The 21,415-nt window shown below is 34.8% G+C and overlaps 1 protein-coding gene across 19 annotated transcripts in view; it reads right to left on the minus strand.

Annotated features, from left to right (window-relative positions):
• The window catches only part of STAU2 (staufen double-stranded RNA binding protein 2), a 331,631-nt gene that overhangs the window by 65,527 nt on the left and 244,689 nt on the right, over positions 1–21,415 (minus strand). For 3 of the 19 annotated variants that reach the window (XM_063726262.1, XM_054560827.2, XM_054560826.2), the window contains one exon: positions 8,042–10,721. The exons of the other annotated variants lie outside the window; for them this stretch is intronic. In XM_063726262.1, the coding sequence (XP_063582332.1) occupies positions 10,710–10,721 (12 nt within the window). In that variant the 3' untranslated portion in view covers positions 8,042–10,709. Of the gene's footprint in view, positions 1–8,041; positions 10,722–21,415 lie in introns of those variants that run through there. 19 annotated transcript variants of the gene reach the window in all.

Genomic DNA, 21,415 nt, shown 5'->3' on the forward strand with positions numbered 1-21,415 from the left:
ACAAACAAAACCATGATAGGCAAAAGTAGGGAAAAAGCTGTCCAAAACGAGAGGCAGAGTGAAATAGTCAGGAAAACCCAAGGAAAATTAGGTAATTTGGCCAAAGCCGAGGACTGTGTGGGGGGCCAGTAGAGGAGGAGGCTGACAGGAAGTTCAGGGTATACTCTTCAGGGTCTTGGCTTCTCTTAAGGAGTCTAGACAGAGGGAACAACATAGAGGCCAGACCTCTTTCTATAAGTAACTAACCTGTAACTTTGCCAATTAAGTACATAATAGAATATCCTTCCTCTTATTGATTGTGTGAACTCAGTGAACACAAGAGTCATGTTTTCTCACTACTGAATCCCAGGGCCTGCCATTAGTAAACACTCCACTTTTTTGTTGAATAAATAAGTAAATGAACAAGTAACTAAATTGATTCATTAAAGGTAAATATAAACACTTTAATTTTGCTATTAGTATATCTCTTAGTGAAAATAAGTTCCTGTGTAATTTATTTCAAATAAATGAACACTTGAATAATCCAGCAGTTTCTTCCCTCCACATTACTTTCTTTCCGGGTTACTCAAAATGTCATATAACTAGAGAAATATTAACAAATTTTATATGCAAGAAGATGACGTCACAAACATACTTCAGACTGGTTTTGCATATTATCAACTAGCTATTAGTATAAAAAGTAGAACAGCTACTCTATCAAACATGCCCGCTAATTTTAGAAAATCCTTTCTCTTTTTCCTGAAAAATATCCATTATGTATATATATACATGTATAAATAAATATATATATTTCTTTTTTTTTTTGAGACAGGGTCTTGCTCTGTTATCCAGACTGGAGTGTAGTGGCATATTATGACTCACTGCAGCCTTTACCTCCTGGGCTCAAGTGATCCTCTCACCTCAGCCTACCAAGTAGCTGGGACTACAGGCGTGTGCCACCACACCTGGATGACTTTTTTATTTTTTGTCGAGATAGAGTCTTGCTATATTGCCCAGGCTGGTCTTGAACTCCTGGGCTCAAGTGATCCACCTACCTCAGTCTCCCAAGGCACTGGCATTACAGGCACAAGCCACTGTGCCCCACCTCATATCTGTTTTTAACAGGGTTATTTCAAGCTGGAAATATAAGCACATCTTTTTATAATGGCAACAGAAAGCTATATCTAATATTTCAAAATTTCCCTTTCTCACTGGCCATTGAACTCTTGAGATGGCTGGAAGTGGTAAAGGCAGTAAGCTCTTGTGACATTATCCAAGCACGAAAGCATTTTCATGAAATCATGGCCTACGAACACTCTTGTCTATCAGGCTGCCGGTGCTATCTGTGGGTCAGTTAGGAAAATGATGCAAAGAACTTCTTTTGAAAGGATTCTCCAGAATTACCTCTAGGAAGGATTCTAGAACTCAGTGCCTATAATTAACTCTGGTGGGTGGTAGGAGTGGAGGTTGGCAAATGTGTGTCTTGACTGGCATGTGAGAGAGGGAACTTGGTCTTTCTCTCCCACTAATAGCCATTGGAAATTAATAAGAAAGTGAAGAGGTGACTTGTGAATTTTCTGTAATAATAGAGGAGGCTCCCAAACATTGCAATGATTATGGATGAAGAATTTACTTCTTTCTCCTTTTTCACATAAACACACAGAAGTGCCCTTCCATTTGATAAAGAGGGTGATAGGAGATCTTCTGGTTTGTTTAACGTCCAAGTCTTGCCTGATCCTGCTGCACTCTGCAATTTGAAAGGGAACACTTTTCTTATAAATAGCCCACATAAGGCATCTTGGCACATCTTAAGAGCTTTACATATATCTGTACAAGGCAATATTGTGGCATTATTATCAATGTTGAACAATGGTTCAAATAATCCCAGGACAAATTAGCTTAATACAGATTAACCACTCATACCACAAAAGAAAACCAAAATTTGGGATCCAAGAAAGGAGAGGTTAAATTCCAAAAACCAAAAATAAATTTTTATTAGGTACAAACTATAATATAAAAATTAGTATATCACAACCTATGTTAGCTGATTGAGATAAAATATTTGGAAGAATCAGTGATTCTGAAATACAAATTTTCTTACATATATTCTTTGGGAAAAAAATCCGTTTACCATGAACAAAAAACATTTTGTGTGGCTCAAATATTTAAGCTAGGCCAATTAGTTTGTTTAGTGGCATACAGTTTGCACTCGATAAATGTTAGGGAATATATGTGTGAATGAATAAAAAATTTACCATAAATACTTTTTGTCTCTTGAAAACACAAAGGGCTAATATAATTGTACTCTTTTACAGAGTAGGAATTTTTAAATTACCTTAACTTGTAAACATAATTTCAAATTCCAAATAAAATGATAAGACTAAAATCAGAAAACAATATATTATTTTCTGAATTTTTACAGTGCTTTTGACACTATGTTTATATTCCAGTTGTGAATGTTCAAATATAAACATGGGTTCAAGTTTTCTATTTAGAAGACCAAATTCACCATAAAATAGCTTTTGATCAGACAGATCCCGGCATTTATGTCTTGCTGGTTCAAGGAAATAAAGCTGTAGTAAAGGAAATAAAGCTGTAATAAATCGCTCCAAAGCAAAGGCAAAATGACCACCCAATTAAGCTATAACTTTAAAAATCACCTTGAGGTTACCCTGGGAAGAAATATGAGGAAAAGGGCAATTAAAGATCAGTCTTTTAAATCTGAGGTCTCCTCATTGACAATGAAAGATTCAGTTACTTAAACTGTTTTTCACTGTTTTGTTTATGAGTTGCTTTTAACAATATTTCATCCCTCAACAGAGGAAATAAGGAATCCTTAAAAAAAAAAAAAAAGCTATACCAGGCTATCAAAATCGTTGCTAAGGAAAATAAACTAATCAAGATTGATCTCCTGGGTCCTCAGAAGTTCACCAATTCCAAATGTTCTCATAAGTTTCAAAAGAGAATAAAACAATAAAGCTTCCTTATAATACAATGCTTAATAACTCATTGTGGGTCAGAGGAATTAATGACAGTGGCATTTTATAAAATACATTTAACTCTAATTAAAAGTACTCATTTATTTCTTTTCTGAATAACCTAACTGTCTCTTTCTCACATACTAAAAAGTCTGGGTCAATTTTTTTTTTCCATCAATTCTTAAGGGATTTTCTAGAATAGTTTTAAAGAAAAGATTGGACGTACTGCTGTTAGCAGTACTTTCAGCAGAAGGAATTTTTTTTTCAAATTTATTAATTTTTAAAAACGAACAACAATGTAACTAAAGAAAAATGTCTACAAAGCAAACAAAATGGTGACTTCCTTTATATGCAAGCACAATGATCCATTATTTCCTTTTCAAAAGACGTTCAATATTAGTTACTGAGAGAGCAAATGACAATGAAAAAAATATTAATTGCATTACTGAAAAGAGACTATAAGGCAATAAGCTTATTTTCCCTCATTTAAAAATGCTCTTCCTGCTTCTTTTAAATTCCATTAAAAAAACATAGTTTGCTATAAATGACACACAAATGGGATGAATAAATAGTTAAGTACAACTGATGGAGGTCTTAATCTAATGTACCGTTGTCTGTCAGCTAATCTCTCCTGGTTTAACAATCTGAGTTTAACTACTTCATGATGAATGAGACAGGGTGCAAATGACCTAGTGTTTCAGCCCATAAAACAGGCTTAGGGAAATAAAACCTGAAAATTTGATCATCAGACTTAGACTGACCACCATTGGCAATGCAGTTAGGGTTTTAAAGGAATTGGCTACGTGTAATATTAAGTAATGAAGTTCCAATCATTTATACTTAAAATACCATTTGCTCTAAAGCAGCTTACTACTATATGCAAGATTTGCTGTTACATAACTGAAATTCAGATAGCTCTGAATTCAAAGGTGGTGAGCTAATTGTCAGAGGACCTACTGAGGCTGAGAGTTTTATAGACTCAGTTCTGCAGAAAGTTTCTTAGGAGCATCAACATGTACTCACATTAAGCAACAAAGACTCCAGTTGTTAACAGCAGTAGGTCTATTGTTCAGGAAGTAATACTTTTCATGAGATTCATTATGAAAGAGGGGGGAAATCCTTTTTGGCATTCTGCATATAAAATCTTCTCAGAAAGACATCTGCAGTTTAAAAAAATTCCACCTACTTTTACTACTACAACCTTTGTTAATTTGCTACAGTTCTCTGCTCCAGTAACTTAAAAGTCATTTCCTTAAGAAAACAGATGACAGACAACTTGAGTGACTGATTATATTGTGCCATCACTTTGTTTTTCTCAGAGGCCTTGGTTTAAGAGGATGGATGTTCGTGTAAATGACAGCAAGGGGAGCTTCGCATAAGATTTCACTTCTGTTCAAAGACAAGCTAATGTAACCTCACTGCGGTGCCATCAACTTGACAAATGGACACCGCGCAACCCTCTGCCTCCCACTGAAACCCGAGAGCCTGATTTACACAATATTCTCCCTGTAGATGGAAAAAGACTTCATGCTGCTAGGCTGTATAATGGGTTGATCTGATAATTCTTTGCATGTAATGAAATTTGATAATATGAAGGTGAAATGCATCTCAAAGAATGAGGCAAGCTAATGAACTTATAAAACTACACTTAAGTCTTTTAAAACCTGAATAAACATTAAAAGGGACTTAGCTCAATCCATGTTGAGAAATGTAGCAGTTCTCATGTTTTAACTCTGCAATCAAAGATACATGGCCTTTACTTACAAGGAATAAAAGATTCCAGCTCTAAGGAGTATAGCTCTATTCAAACAATTCAATATGATCTGTAGAAATTGCTGTGCCTTATCTTTACCATCAGATTTTGCTGGTCCTCAGTTCCTTACCTCAAGAATTCTACATTACTTTATCCTGTTAAATTATTTTCCTGGAAGCTCAATATTCTTCCTTCTAAAGTAGGAAATTTCTTAAAGAACTGATAAATAATGCCATGCAAAATTAACAAATAGTTCATCTGGAGATTTAAACGTACCTTAAACTGGCACAAAAATCACAAAAATTAGAGCTTCATAAGAAACATACACTTCTGTTTTAAAGTTGTAAGTTCTTACATATTCAAAGTATGAATGTTTAATTAAAGTATTCTGAAAAGAAATTCATGGTATAGTATATTTTACAGGCAAGGCTGATCTCAAATACTCTGCAGTAAAACTGTCTATTAGTATTAATGCCTGGAAATATACACCATGAATGTAAACTACAATCAGAAGCAGTTTTAACACATGTAAATGTTGAATAAGGTAGAATTTTAGTCTTATATTTACTTTGCTGTTGTCACAAATAAAAAAAGCACTTATGGAAACATTTCATGCTGAAGTGAATGGATTTCAACAGCTGCTGATTTGGTGACATGGAGAACCCCAGAGGAGACATCCTGCTGAATTAACGTTTTGGAAATGTTAAAAAGAAACTTCAAACAGACCTTGTTTAGCAGGCGGTCAAAGATTTTGCTCTGTGGGGATCATGTGGGCTAGCAGAGCAGTCACTCAGCCATGAATCAGACTTGTCAATAGTTGCCTATTTTCTCAACAGGTGACTTAAATAGGCACACAGTCTATTTCCCCTAACATTTCTGTGTGTACTTGTGCACAGAAAAATCATCCTAGACTTTGCTCTGGGATTTATTTAGGAAGGCACAGCATGCAGGGATGGGGAAATAGTTGTTTAAGGGGTTTAGATATATTTTTTAAATGTGTACTTTTGCTTTTTTTAACTAAAAAAATTAGCTAAGTCTTATTTTCAAACAAACTTTTATCCTAAGTTAGAAACCTGGAACAGATTCAATCAAATAATTATAGGACAGTAAAGAACCTTGAAGATAGCAAAGATCAAACCCGTCATTTCACACATGAGGAAACTAAGGCCTACAGAGCTTTAAGTGATTTGCCAAATATTTACTTGTTCATGTGTTCGGACTAGAACTTCCATTTTCTGACTCCTTGGTTCAAAATTAGTTCACCATACTTATCCTTAAGAAATAAATAAGAAGTAGTCTTCTCTGAGCAATGTAAAAATACGCAAGAGAAGAAACCATTAAACTGAGTAAGATCTCATGGTTCAGTGTTTTTCTGATTTGGCATGTTTTGCTTATTTTCCTTTAAGCTGGCCACAGAGAAAGAGAGAGAGTTAATGGAAAATTCCTTCCCCACACCACCAAGAAGTAGAGGTGGGGGCTGGGGTGAGAAAAGGCCCAGTACCAAGATGTGTTTTTTACTTTCAACATTTAGGAGTTTAGTGTAAATGTAGAGTACAAAAACAATAAAGCATTTCTTTGTTACTGACTCAGATTGGCATTGTAAACTATGCCATACAAGCTACTATTATGTCAGAAAATTACCAGGTATCCATTAAATGAGCTCAGACTGTTTTCTATTGTTAAGAATTTTTTAGTTGTTATGGAAAGCCTAAGTACAGAGTTCAGTGAAAGTTCTCAGAGGTGACTCCACAATCACAGCAGTACTCATTACCTTAGTCAACCTCTCCTACTGCTTCCATCAATGCACGGTCATTACCAGCCAATGCTAAAATGGAATCCGAGGCTTAGTAAATCACCTCCAATTGACAAGATGCTTCCTAGATAAGTACTTGAAAATACTTTCTACATGATTCAGAGTTAAAAATTAGGAAGAAAAGCAAATGCCAATGCCATCAACACACACATACACACACACGCACACACACACACACACACACACAAACCTCTTAGGACCCAAGTTCACTAATTCTTGTTATTAAAATTCATCTTTTGGAAGTTTAATTCTTCATATGGTACAAGGAAACAGGTACTCTGATGCAAAGGTTGATGGGAGTGTAAAAGACAGATTGGATTTATCCATCAAAATGAAAAATGCACTCATCCTTTGACCCAACATTCCTACCTATAGAATGCTGAGGAGATAATTCAACAAGTGAGGAAAGATATATGTGCAAAGATTATCATGGCAGTATTTTTATGGTAGTACAAAGCTGGAAATTAAATTGGTGGTAAAATAAAGGTATATACATATACTGACATACATGCAGCTGTTAAAAATCACTATTCACTTAATATAAAGCTACAGTAGTAATAGCAAATGGATCAATGGAACAGAACAGAGAACCCAGAAACAGACCTACACTTACTTGGTCATTTGATTTTCAAAAAAACGCCAAGGAAATCCATTTATGTCAGAATAACTGAATATCCATGTGGAAAAAATAAACCTCAACTTCTTCCTAACATCACACACAAAATTTAACTTGAGGTCTACCTTAGACCTGAATGTAAAAGCTGAAACTATAAAGCTTTTAGATGAAAACAAAGGAGAAAATCTTCACAAATTGAGAATAGAAAAAAAGTTTCTTAAAGATAAATCATCATAAAATAAAAAACTGATAAATTGAACTGCATCAAAATTTAAAAATTCTCCTCATGAAAACACATTGATAAGAAAATGAATAAGGAAGCCACAGACTACGAGGAAACATTTGCAAAACATATATGACAAGGGTTTGGATAAGATATACAAAGAAATATAACTTAGTAATGAAAAGACAAACAACCTAATTTAAAATGGAGATAAATTTGAATAGAGTCTTCACAAAGAAACATAAATAACCAATAAACACAGGAAAAAGTACTCAATGTTATTAGTCATTAGGGAGTAACAATTTAAAACCCTAATGAGATACCATTACACACCCACCAGTATGGCTAAAATTAAAAGGTCAGTAGCAAATGTTGGCAAGGATATGTAGCAACTGGAAGTTTCACACATCATTGGTGGGAGTGTCAAATGGTCTCTTATACAAAACACACACCTACCCTATGACCCAGCAATTCCACCTCTAGGGCTTGATGCAAGAGAAGAAAACATGTCCACAAAAGCCTTACACAAGAATGCTCACAGCAGCTGTATTCATGATAGTTAAAAAATGGAAACAGTTCAGGTGTCTATCAAAAGGAAAATGAACAAACAAACTGCATTTATGCAATGAAATACTATTTAGCAAAGAAAGAAACAAATTATGGATACACACAACAGGGCTGAATCTCAAAAACACTTTACTGAGTAAAAGGAGCATTACAGTTCATTTATATAAGGGCTGGAACAACGATTGCCTTTGAGGGTCGTGTGGGCTGAGATTTACTGAAAAGGGACATGAAGGAACTTACTGTGATGATAACGTTTTATATCTTGATAGGGGTTTGAGTTGTACAAGCATATGATCAGAACCTGTCAAGTTGTACACTTAAGATTTGTACACTTTGTTGTTTATCTCAAAAGAAAAAAGGAACTCACGTTTAAGGACACCCATGCTACAGTACTCCAGGTGGAGGGAGTATACAGATGTCTGCCTCTTTCTTTGAAATCCAATTCAAAAATGAGATGGGTTAATAGAGACCCACTTAAATAGAGAGATGAGGTGAACAAATATAGCAAAATATTAATTATACAATTTAGGTGGTAGGTATGTGGGTATTCACTACAAAATTCTGTCTCTCATTCTCTCAGTGTGTGTGTGCATGCATGATTGCAAGTGACTTACAAACAGCATGTGTAATTTTTCAAAATACCATTTTTCCAAACTGACATTTTAACCTCTATTAATAGACACTTGTTTATTTTTGTACTCAATGAAGTTTAACTTCTCCTAAAACAAAGAATAATTAAATAATTTTCAAGTTCATCTATGGCAAATGTCAAAGGAAGATATAAAATAAAACTGGTTCGGCTTGATCGGTTGATTTGAATATTGAAGTTTTCCACATTTTTAGACAATATTAAAGTACAGTAGTTTTGCACCACCTTCTATTAAAAATCTACAACATGGCTCAGAGCAAAGACTCTTTTAAAAATGATCAACAATAATAAATTGTAAGCCACTTGTATTGTAATTAGGAATCCCAAAACTTTTATGAAATATTATCTTAAATTTTAACGGAAGCTTTGTTAACAAATAACATTTTAAATTTTGTAGATTACTGATTTACATGCATGTGGAAGGAAAAGCAAAATCCTTCCAATTGTGTTGCGCCATTAAAATGGAGATGAACCATAAGATACTGCAAAGCCCAGAAGGTCATGTGTAATTAAGCACATATTCTCCGGCTTCTTTGATCATATATTCATATTAAAAACTTAAACTGTATTCCACTTATAAATTAATGGATTCTGCTGATAAAGGCGGGAGTTTTTAATTCTTATTTGTTGGGTATGATTTTTTTCCATTTTCAATGGAAATAATAAATCTACTTTGTATCACATTCTGGGATGGTTGGGTGTAATGCAAAAATATCATGTAAGGAAACTGATATATTCAAATTAGAAGTGAGTTGGTCTCTCCAAAAGTATTTGGTACTTTTTTAAGTACCTGTTAAGTGCTGTTAGAGTATGCATTTTCCTCTCAGGTATACAAACACTGAGCATCATATATCAAATAAAGTAGAAGTAGTCTGCCATTTAATTGGAATTGAGGATTTTTAAATGGTTAATAAGAAATAGTCAAAATGTTAAAGGAAGTTTATCTTAAGCATTTACATTTTTCTTCTAACAAGTTATTTTTAAAAACATATCAGTTACTTTACTAAATGACTTAATTATTTAGTGCTTTATCTGCTAATATAATATCATAGAATTTTCCAGTGTTCAAATAAAATGTCAATAAAAACTTATACTTTTTATTAGTCAATATGCCCACATTTAACTACATGGTCCCTTACTTAAATCATAAACTACTCTAAGGAATGATTCATAAAGCCAAATATATATATATGTATATATATATATATGTATAGTTAACACTATTTATTGGATTTATCTAACAAAAAATGTGACTGTAAAACAATGATTAAAATATCTAAAAGATCACATAAATGAGTATTGTTTTATGATATTCATCTACAGAAGCAACAATTGATTCATACAGTTGTAGAATTCCAACTTTCTCTCACAAGACTGTCCACCTCAAGTTTGTATGTTCTCTTTTGTCTCCCCGCACACATATATGTACACACACAAAGCTGCTCTCTTTTATGAACACATTTTGTTTCAGACACAGTATTACTTAGGAGATACCTCCAAATAATTTGTAATTATTTCTAAAAATCAAAATCAGATTATACAGATGTCTGCCTCTTTCTTTGAAATCCAATTCAAAAATGAGATGGGTTAATAGAGACCCACTTAAATAGAGAGATGAGGTGAACAAATATAGCAAAATATTAATTATACAATTTAGGTGGTAGGTATGTGGGTATTCACTATAAAATTCTGTCTCTCTTATTCTCTTGGTGTGTGTGTGTGCATCAAAAATACACAAATTTGCCATCAAAAGAATGTTTAGAAAATTCCAAGATGTTTCTAAAAGTGGAAACCTAAATGTATTACTAAAATATGCATACACAGCCTCCCAAGATGCGAAGATGACCACTTTGGAGGAACTAATGCTTACTTAGATGCATATGCTCTGGAATGTGTATGTGTCTGTGTGTTGTAACTGCCACAACTGAAGGAAGTGTGCTAGAATGGAAAGAACTGTATCAGCTATCACAAAGTCTGGGTCTGAGTATCAGCTCTGCCATTTATAAGTTGTACATGTTTAGATCAATCCCTTTACTTCTTTGGGCTTCAATTTCCTCATCTTTGACATAAAAGTGTTGATCTAGACCAGCACAGTCCAACAGAAATATAGTGCAGGCTACATATGTAATTTTCATAGCCACATCTAAAAAGTAAAAAGAAACAGATGAAATTAATTTTAATAATATTCTTTATTTAACCAACACAGTATACCCAATATATTTCCATTTCAACATTTAATCAATAAAAACTTATTAATGAGATCATTTACATTCTTTTGTTTTTGGTGCTGCCTTTCAAATCCAGTGTGCATTTTATGCTTGGAGCACACATCCCAATTTGGATGAGCCAAATTTCAAATGCTCAATAGCCACATGTGGCTAATGGTTAACGTATTAGACAGCACAAACCTAGACAGTTGCTAATAGTCCTTTCAGTTTTATAATTTTTATTACTTTGTTGTTGAAAATAATATATTAATAAAATTAGCATCAAATTCAGTGCAAGTATATAAAAATCATAGATCAAATGCTTCCATGGAACATCTACTTTCATCAGGAAAGGTTCATTAATTCTTATCTGGCAGTTTAAAATTCTGGATGATTTTTTTCTAACATTGAACAATCATTAAGAAGCAAAGAACTGGCAATTATCTTCTGAACTCAACCTCACAGAAAGTGGATTACTTCATCTATTAAATTGGCTTAAGTCTATTAAATAATTGCCAAGCCCCCACTTCACATTCTATGATGCAGATTTGGCGCTAATCTGAAGCTTTAGATCTTTATGTAATCATAAGAATTGCAAGACTGGTTTTAAAATGAATAAACATCCAAAATTACTGCGATAGCAGTAAAGCTTATTTAATTTCTGCTTTGTTTCATGTAGTCTAAATTAGGAAGATTATTAAAGGGCTTTATTTTAGTGAACCACATTTATACAAGCAAATCAATATTCAATAATAAATATCATTGCAATTCTTGGCAAAGGATTGGGAAAGGCCATGTTCATTAAAACAGGTGATACAAAAGCTGATACTCAGGTTCTAATTGAGAAAAAAGTATAAACTATTAGCTATGAAGTATCCCTCAGTAATAAAGACTGAAGTAGAACTTACTTGCATCACAGGACAACTTTTCAAGTTATCAATTACACTTGCAATAGAACCTCTGCAAGTTATTTATCTCCAGGTAAAAATCATACATAATTTCAACTAGCTTATCAGTTTTTATACCAAACTTTACAGAAATTATATAAATGTTCTCCCTGATGTTACTATAATCTTTTGACCCTTTTCTTTCCCCCTCAAATTTATAACAGACTAGTAATAACACACTCGAGTGTTTCTGTATCAGTATAATTACCATAACATATTTATTTCTTAAAAAGAAGTGAATAAAACATCTCACATGCTTTGTCAAAATACAAAAGGTGTTTCTGCAAATCTCTAAATTTCATTTTAACAAATACACAGTGAAAGCTGGTAATGATACAACATATTTATAGGTGGCAACATAATATACTGATCTCTTAATGTCTAGCACAAGACACATTGTGTTTGTAAATTTGTCGGTAAGGTAAAAATCATGTCAGTTGAAGTTAACTTTCTACATGATTTATATTATTTAATGAACATTTAGCAGAGCCAGCCTGCCACATAATACTACCTTATTTCTGGGGGAAAAAAGGTAAACATTATTGCTATGCTGTAGTCACCTATAATTCCTCCAGGCAATTATCTATTACATGTCAGAGACCAGTGAAAAAAGTAATAAAGGCAAAGGCAAAGGAACTCTAAACATAATATGGCCCATGCCCAGCACACTGCCCGGCATTTAGGAGACATTCAGTGTTTGTTGAATGAATGGCCATAGAACATATGTACACAGTACAGTCTACATGTGTGTATACACTGTGGCCTGCATTGATTCCATAGGTAAATAAATACACTATACATTTAGTAGGTATGCATGATTACTTTTTTTTTTTTGCTAGAAAACTTTTATCCTGATTCTGAAGTCCAAATCTAGCTCTCCCTTGGGGTGACATAAAAACTCAAGTCTCTTTCCTGCTTTCATCATTAAGCACTTCATTTGTTCATCAAGTATTTGTGTAACTGGCACTATGATAGGCATGGCGCTGACATAAAAAGAAAATCATAAAGACAAACACATAGACTAATAATTATAGTCCTTATTTTGTAAACAAGGGAATTGCTATTTGGTGAGATTAAGAAACTTGCCCAAGGTAACCCAGCAAGTGAGTATATGAACCAAGTGTCAAAGCTGTACCCATATGTTTTTCAACTACCCCATGAGACATAAACACTGAGAAGCTAAGGGAATGTGAGTGTTAATTTTATGTGTTAACTTGGCTGTGCTGTGGTGCCCAGTTGCTTGGTCCAACACTAGTCTAGATGTTCCTGTGAAGATATTTTGCAGATGTGATGAACATATATAATCAGCTGATCGAATAAAGCAGATTACCCTCCATAATGTGGGTGGATCTTATCCAATCAGTTGAAGGCCTTAAGAGCAAAAACTGAGGATTCCCAGAGAAGAAGGAATTCTGCCTTAAGACTGTAACACAGAAATCATGCCTGAGTTCCATCCTGCTGGCCTACCTTCAACTCAAGACTGCAATATTAACTCTGCCTGTTTCCAGCCCACTTACCTACACTATAGATTTTGGACTTGCCAGCCCTCACAATCATGTGGAACAATTATTTAAAATCAATCAGTCTCTCCCCCACCTACTCTCTCAATACATGTATGTCCTGTTGTTACACTGGAGAACCCTGACTGACACAGGGTGTCATGGCTAAATATGGAGGTTGAGAGGGCATCAAAATGTGGCTAGTAGTGCAATACTTGAAAGTGGATAGGACCCAAATGGACCCAAGATACCAAGGATAAAGCCTTGGGCACAACAGCATTTAAGGGGCCAGCAGAAGTCAAAGAGCCAAAAGATAAGTCAGTCATGGCAAAAGAAGGCTTCACAAAGGAGGGAGGCAATCCTGCAGAAAGGGCAAGTAGGAGGAAATCTGAGCATAGGCCTTTGTATTTGGCAAGGGTGACTGTGGCCAGGGCAGTTGCAATGGTGACTGGGATGGTAACCATCCTGTATTCACTGTATTGTCTACCAGTGAATAAGAGGTGAGAAACTAGAAAAAGGTTGGCAGTTGAGAAAAGGAAGAAAATAATAGCTCAAAAAGGACAGAATGGTGGAGGTGGAAGACTGTGTTAGAATTAGGGAGACATTTGTAAGTTGAGGGAAAGGTGTCACTGGAGAAGAAGATAAAGATAGACAGAAACTAGTGAGAAAACAAGTCCCAGGGGTAAGATACCCTTGCATATGGGCTCTAGACCACAGGAGTATGGAATAACTCTAATCAGAAGTGAAATACCTCTGTCAAAGACAAGCAGTTATAGTCAAGAGACTGGCTCTCTCATGGATTGAGCTGAAGCTGGGGCTCCATGCCTTTATTTTATTTATCTTATACTTTTTCAGGGAATTAAGAGGTGAGGTCATCACTGAGAGTTCTTATTAAATAACATATATGTGTCTAGTACCATATGGGATTCAAAAAAGCGCAAGACCCATTATTTGCCAGTCTATCTGTCAAGCTATTATGGTCCAGTATATAGTCTCTCAGAAGCAATGGAGCATTGGTTCCAGCAACCCACATGGATACCCAAATCCACAGATGCTCAAGTCCTTTATATAAAATGGCATAGTATTTGCATATGATTTATGCACATCTTCTGTATACTTTAAATTACCTCTAGATTACTTATAATACCGAATACAATGCCTACATTGGTGTGGATTCAACATACTACTTGGCACATGGCAAATTCAAGTTTTGCTTTTTGAAACTTTGTGAATTTTTTTTTCCAATTATTTTTGATCACTGGTTATTTGAATCCACAGATGTTGAGGGCTCACTGTAGTTAAATTAGAGGCTAAAATCTTTAAGTTCTCCAATGATGCATTAACTAAACCAAAAAGACAACTTTACTCATTTCAAAATGTTTTATTATAACAGCAGTCTTCGAAGGCAAACACAAAAGATTCTACTATGCTTAGATTTTAAAACATAAATAACCAATTTAATGCATCACTAATGATGTACAATAGATGTCTTCTGTAGTACCAATTCAAATAAGAGACTGATGTAATCTGCCAGATACTTCAAAGTAACTAATTTGGTAATAAGAAAATACTTCTTTTGTGCAAACTTTCCTATTAAAAAAAAAACTGCAGAAACCCTCCCAGTTGAATATTTACTAAATAAAAGTACTGAACCCTCATTAAAATGTGATTTAATAAGAAAAAGAGAACTATGTACTTTAGGCCTTCAAAATTTATCTTGAGTAACATTAGGCTTTTAGATGGAAATACATCTCTATACAAAGAAAACAGATATTAATGGCAAATTATGATCTATTTTAGAATTGTGTATTTATAGTCGACATCTTAAAATTTTAAATATCTATTATATTTGTTGCTATTATGTTATACACCCTATATACACACACTCCAGATGCCTTATCTATGAAAGTATACTAGTGCATTTCACTTCTCTATAAATCTTCCCCAGTATGTGTAAGTAAAACATTTCCCAGACTCTAAACCTCTAAAGGTAAAAGCTTAGGTCAGAGTTTCCTGAGCATATTCTACTATGATGTTAGTATGTTTTCTTGGGGAAAGAATCTTAGACTTCTTTTTGCCTTTGTTCTCCCGTACCCATCAGAGAATTCAAAATTTTGGCCTTAATGGGAAAAAAAGTATAAAATTCAACAAGTATTTCCAAAAGCACGTTTAATGCAATAATTATTCATTGGCCAAGACATTTGTCAATTGCTCTTTTGGCTCACAAATTCAACCAAAATATAAATGTAAATTAAGATGTTTTCAATTATCTACTGCTTCTTCTCCAGGAGCAGCTAATCCTGAGAAAGTACCTATTATTCCAGAGAGGAAAAAGGAAGCAGGAGTTTCCATTTCTGTTGGCCACTTGCGGGTAGGAGTGTGTGTGCAGAAGTAGGACACAGGAGATACTTCTTAGGGCTCCTTCTACTGATATTCAAAAAACCCAGAATCCAAATTACCTAATTTGTGGAAAACATTTTCTTAAAATTGGATTTTTTTTATGGCTAATAATTGGGCAGAATTAGCACCCATGAAGTTACAGCAGGATTTTCCTTTATTACATCATATTTTAGGATATATGTTCCCAATTAAATAAAAAATTATTGATTTGAACCATTTATAATGTTACCAATAGAGCATTATTATGATACCTATTCTACAGAATTGCAGAAGCACCAGAAAAAAAAACATTCCTCGTAAGAATTTGCTAAGTTATTTCTTACTTCATATTAACTGTTGTACATGTCCTATACCAGTGCATTAGCCATAATGCTTGCAAATTTTCTTGACTTCCCCTGACCCACTAGATAGTATTCAAATTCGTCATCCTAGTGTCCAAGATGCTTCACTCTCTGAACTGTACCTCACATTCTAACCCTTGTTCCCACTAATATCCAAAGATCAACCCTCTACCTCAACCAAAAGGTCTGTCAAATAAATGACCTTGTGCCTCCCCACTCAGTGTCTGGGCCCATGCTAGCTCTAGCTAGTAAAAGGCCCGAATGCCTTTTACTAAATGCCTTTTTTCTCTATTGCCTAGAGGGAGCCCTGGTTCATCCTTCAAAGGTCACCTTCTGCATAAAATTCTCTTTGTGGAATTGTTTGTTTTTTTCTCGCTAATTTGAGTTCCTTGTAGATTCTGGATATTAGTCTTTGTTGAATGCATAGATTGTGAAGATTTTCTCTCACTCGGTGAGTTGTCTGTTCACTTTGCTGACTGTTCCTTTTTGCTGTGCAGAAGCTCTTTAGTTTAAGTCCCAGCTATTTATCTTTGTTTTGTTGCATTTGCTTTTGGGTTCTTGGTCATGAAGTCTTTGCCTAAGTCAATGTCTAGAAGGGGTTTTCCAATGTTATCTTCTAGAATTTTCATAGTTTCAGGTCTTAGATTTAAGTCCTTGATCCATCTTGAGTTGATTTTTGTATAAGGTGAGAGATGAGGATCCAGTTTCTTTTTTTTTTCAATCCCATCAAAAAGTGGGCTAAGGATATGAATAGACAATTCTCAAAATAAAATAAACAAATGGCTCACAAACATATGAAAAAAATGCTCAACATCACTAATGATCAGGGAAATGCAAATCAAAACCACAATGTGATACCACCTTACTCCTGAAAGAATGGCCATAATCAATAAATCAAAAAAAAAAAAGATGCTGGTATGGATGCAGTGAAAAGGGAACACTTCTGTACTGCTGGTGGGAATGTAAACTAGTAAACCATTATGGAAAACAATGCAGAGATTCTTTAAATAACTAGAAGTAGAACTACCATTCGATCCAGCAATCCCACTACTGGGTATCTACAGAGGAAAATAAGTCATTATATGAAAAAGATACTTGCACGCACATGGTTATAGCAGTACAATTTGCAATTGCAAAAGTATGGCACTATCCCAAATGCCCATCAATCAACGAGTAAATAAAGAAATTGTGAGAGAGATATATATATATATCACATATATATGTATGTGTGTGTATATATATACATACACTCACACACACACACACACCGTGGAATATGACTCAGCCGTAAAACAGAATGGAATAATAACGTTTGCAACAGCCTGGATGCAATTGGAGACCATTATTCTAAGTGAAATAACTCAGAAATGGAAAACCAAACATTGTATGTTCTCACTAATGAGTGGGAGCTAAGCCGTGAGGATGCAAAGACATAGGAATGATACAATAGACTTTGGGGACTCAAGGGAAGGGGTGGGAGGGGGTGAGGGTTAAGAGACTACAAATTGGGTTCAGTGTACACTGCCTGGGTGATGGGTGCACCAAAATCTCACAAATCACCACTGAAGAACTTACTCATTTAACCAAATACCACCTGTTCCCAAAAAACCTATGGAAATAAAAAAATTAAAAAAAAAAAAAAAAAAAAAAAATTCTCTTTGTGGAAATCACTCCTGCCCCATCTCTAAAATTCCTTAAGCATTTTGCTTATATATCGCATAGGCCAGTTACATGTTGTTGCTGTTGTTTACATTACAGATTTTCTTTTAATTATAATGATTAATTTTTAGGGACAGTATCCATTTTTTATACACATTTTAAAATCCACATGGGCACATATTGTCACACTGGCTTACATGAGGCAGATATTCAATAAAGGTTTATTGAATGATTAACTTTTATGTTATCATAATTTTGTACTTTGGATTTATTCTTATTTGAGCAATCATTGTAGAAACCAGTGGGAAAAACTGTTACTGCCTGCAATCTCCTTTCAAAAGCAAACAACAGAAATGATTAATCTCTTAACTTATAAATTTGATTGGAAGTAAGAAGAGATCAACCTCATGCATAAAATGAGACAGAAGCCCATAACAAGACTGATGTCAGGAGCTAAGCAAAAGGTCTGAATGACAGGTGCCCTCATAGCTGTGGAAAAGACACGCTGCATAGCACAGTGTACATGGGAGACACCATTTGGCATAAAACATAAACGAATACATAGTACATCGAAGTGCTTTATAATGAAGTTCTGCTGAATATATTTTTTTTACTACCCTATTGAAGTGGTCAAATTTTAAAACCTCCAAATCAATGAGGCTTAAAGTAATAGCAGGGCTCATTTCCTTGGATGATACGTGATTCTCTGTTGGGAGTTCTATCATCTACATAAATTGAGAAGCCTGGAATGGAAGAATTAATAAAATAGGGTTTCTTTTCATGGAATTGACCTAAACAGTGAATTACTATTTGAAAATTACTCATCTAAAACAAGAACTAAACACTCAAATGCCTTGATTCTTATTTAAAATCCAACAACACTTTTTTTTTTTGGCACATAGGGATACTAAATGTTTGTTGATTTTGTTGAATGGATAAATGAATGACTAGCTGCTTTTTAAAATTAGAATATTAATCACTTCTTGGACTTTTGGCTAAGACCAAGTATAAAATTAGAATATTAAATAATTAAACAAGTGATGCAATGTTAATATCTGAGCATGTACTTCAGGGGAAGAAAGTGAAAATTTGTCTCTTGGCTGAGATTGAGAAATGTTCCCCTAAATTTTATACTGGTTCTGGCTTTGCAGGACACCACCTCCAGGGAAACTCTATTTCTCTTTGACAGTCCCAGGGGCCTGACCAACCTTAGGGAGGGAGTCAGTTTCTATTAGAATGAAAGCAATAGTCTGCTGCCCATCAAAGATATCTGGAGACAAAAGGACAAAGTAAAAGACATATAAAAAGAAAGAAGAGGGACATTGCAACTGATGTCAATATTAAAATGAAAGTGGACCATTATTTGGTGACCTTAATAAAGAAAACCTTTGAATAGCACACTTTGAAAATGCTATTTTGTCTCAGGTCATTTTTACGCATATCCCAAGACCCATATAGTCAGTAGGATCTCCGGAAACTTTTCACATTCATGAAAGCCCAGAGGGGGAAGCAACCTACAGCGATATTAGCTTAAAAATGACTTCTAATAGCTTCCTACCAGCTACTATCAGATACAATAGCTTACTTAAAATGGAACTGATAATTTGGCACCAGGTTCTTCAATACTTGGCATTTCCCAAGGACTCCTGAGACAAGATTATCAATGACCATAGTCATTTTTTCTTTAGTGTTTCATGTGAAAGAAATACTAAGTTGTCACAAAATATTCATATTGCTATCAAAAATCAACACAAGTTGTAGATTCATTTTTCCTTCCTTTATTTTACAGACTTTAGGGATTACATAGACTATACATTTCAAATGTATAGAGTGTTTGAATTTTTCAAAATGACAGTTTTGGGGACGCACCACTTAGGAAGCAGAGACAACACAGGGTGTGGGAGCCTAGCTGTTAGGTCTCTCTCTGGCAGCTTACTTTTGCCACCTAGTGGGGGAGGCAGTTTCAGAGTCAGGTTTTATGTTTTGTATAAATAAGGTTGTCTCCTTTAAGACCTAATGATCAGCTTATTTGAGAAAAAAAAAAAAAAAAAAAACTTGTTTTTCCTAGTGAGGATTTTATATAGATTTTTTAAATAACCTTAAATAATTTCTCCAAATTGGTTTATTCTATGGCTATTGGTTTTCTTTCAAGCAGTTAGTATTCACTACAATGATTAACTTAGAGAATTCAAGGTAAAAATAAAACTTTTTTGTATACGTCCATAATTTGTAACTATTCAGAAAAAAAAAAAAAGGCCTTTTCCTGGTTTCCAGTTATTTTCTATCCCTTGACTTTGTAGTATCTCACAAGATCTATCTTTTGGCTCATCGTTGTTCTTTCTACTTAGGTGGGGACCAAATCTATATCTTTATCCCTAATTTCTCACTGTGGCTATAATCTTCAATCTTCAGTTATCTACCAAATCATCTCTGGAAGACATTTAATATGGCAAAAACCTAAGTCATCGTCCTCCAAAAGGATCAAAGAATGGGCTTTTCTTTTGAGCCAGTGTGGCAGGCTTAATCAGAGCTAGAGTGCAGCCCAGGGCTAAAAATGGCAGAAGAGATTTTTTTAAGCAAGTAAAAGTTAATAAAACAGTTAAGCAAAAGGAACAATCAGAAGTCAGGATCAGTTTACTGGGTCGGGCAGGAGGAAACATAATGATCAAGAGAGGGTGGAGCAATAATAGTGAACAGGAATTGAGGTCAGGAACATGAGAAATTTGAGGCAGGTCACAAAGTTAAAGCTAAAAAAAACGGAAATAAGAAGTAAGAGAGGTTGGACAGAGTACCACAGCTCAAATCCTGAGGCTTGAGTCCAAGAGGACCCCCTGAGACATGGAAGATTTGGGCCTAAAAATGCATGGTGACATGTTTTTCCACTCTTTCTTCAAATTATAAAAGCCCCTAGTTCCCATGGAGAGTCAGTCTGCTGAATTTCTTGAAGTTTCTGACCTAAATAAATTATTGCTTATGAAAATTTCCATGATCATGAATGACCTTATAATAGAAGCTTAGAAAGCTACTTCTTAACTGCTTTATTAAGGTGTAACTGACATACCATAAAGTTCTTCTGATATGGTGTGGATGTTTGTCCCCTCCAAATCTCATGTTGAAATGTAATCCCCAGCGTTGGAAATGAGGCCTGGCAGGAGATAACTAGATCGTGGGAGCAGATACCTCATGAACGGTGTAGCACCATCCCCCTGGTGATAAGTGAGTTCTCACTCATCACATGAGATCTGGTTGTTCAAAAGTATCTGGCACCTCCTCCCTCTCTCTCGTTCCCATGCCCGCCATGTGACACACCTGCTCCCACTTAGCCGTCTACCAGAATTGTAACCTTTCTAAGGCCTCATCAGAAGCCAAGCAGATGTTGGTGCCACCCTTGCTGTATAGCCTGCAGAACTATGAGCTAATGAACCCTATTTTCTTTATAAATTTCTCAGCCTCAGGTATTTCTTTATAGCAATACACAAATGGGCTAACACATGTTCCATTGTGAGTAGTTTTAGTAAATTTAGAAACTTGTGCAAATGTCACCATAATCTAGTCTGAGAACATTTTTATCACCACAGAAGTTCCCCTGTGCACGTATGCAGTGAGCCATTGCTCCTAATTCCTAGTCCAAGGCAGCCACTGATCTGCTTTCTGTTTCTGAAGATACAGGCTTGCCTCAGAGACATTACAGGTGAGGTTCCAGACCACTGCAATAGAGTGAATATTGCAAAAAGCAAATCACACAACTTTTTTTGTCTCCCAGTCCATATTAAAGTTATGTTTA

The sequence above is a fragment of the Pongo abelii genome, chromosome 7 (genome assembly GCF_028885655.2).
Source record: "Pongo abelii isolate AG06213 chromosome 7, NHGRI_mPonAbe1-v2.0_pri, whole genome shotgun sequence".
Lineage (NCBI taxonomy): Eukaryota > Metazoa > Chordata > Mammalia > Primates > Hominidae > Pongo > Pongo abelii.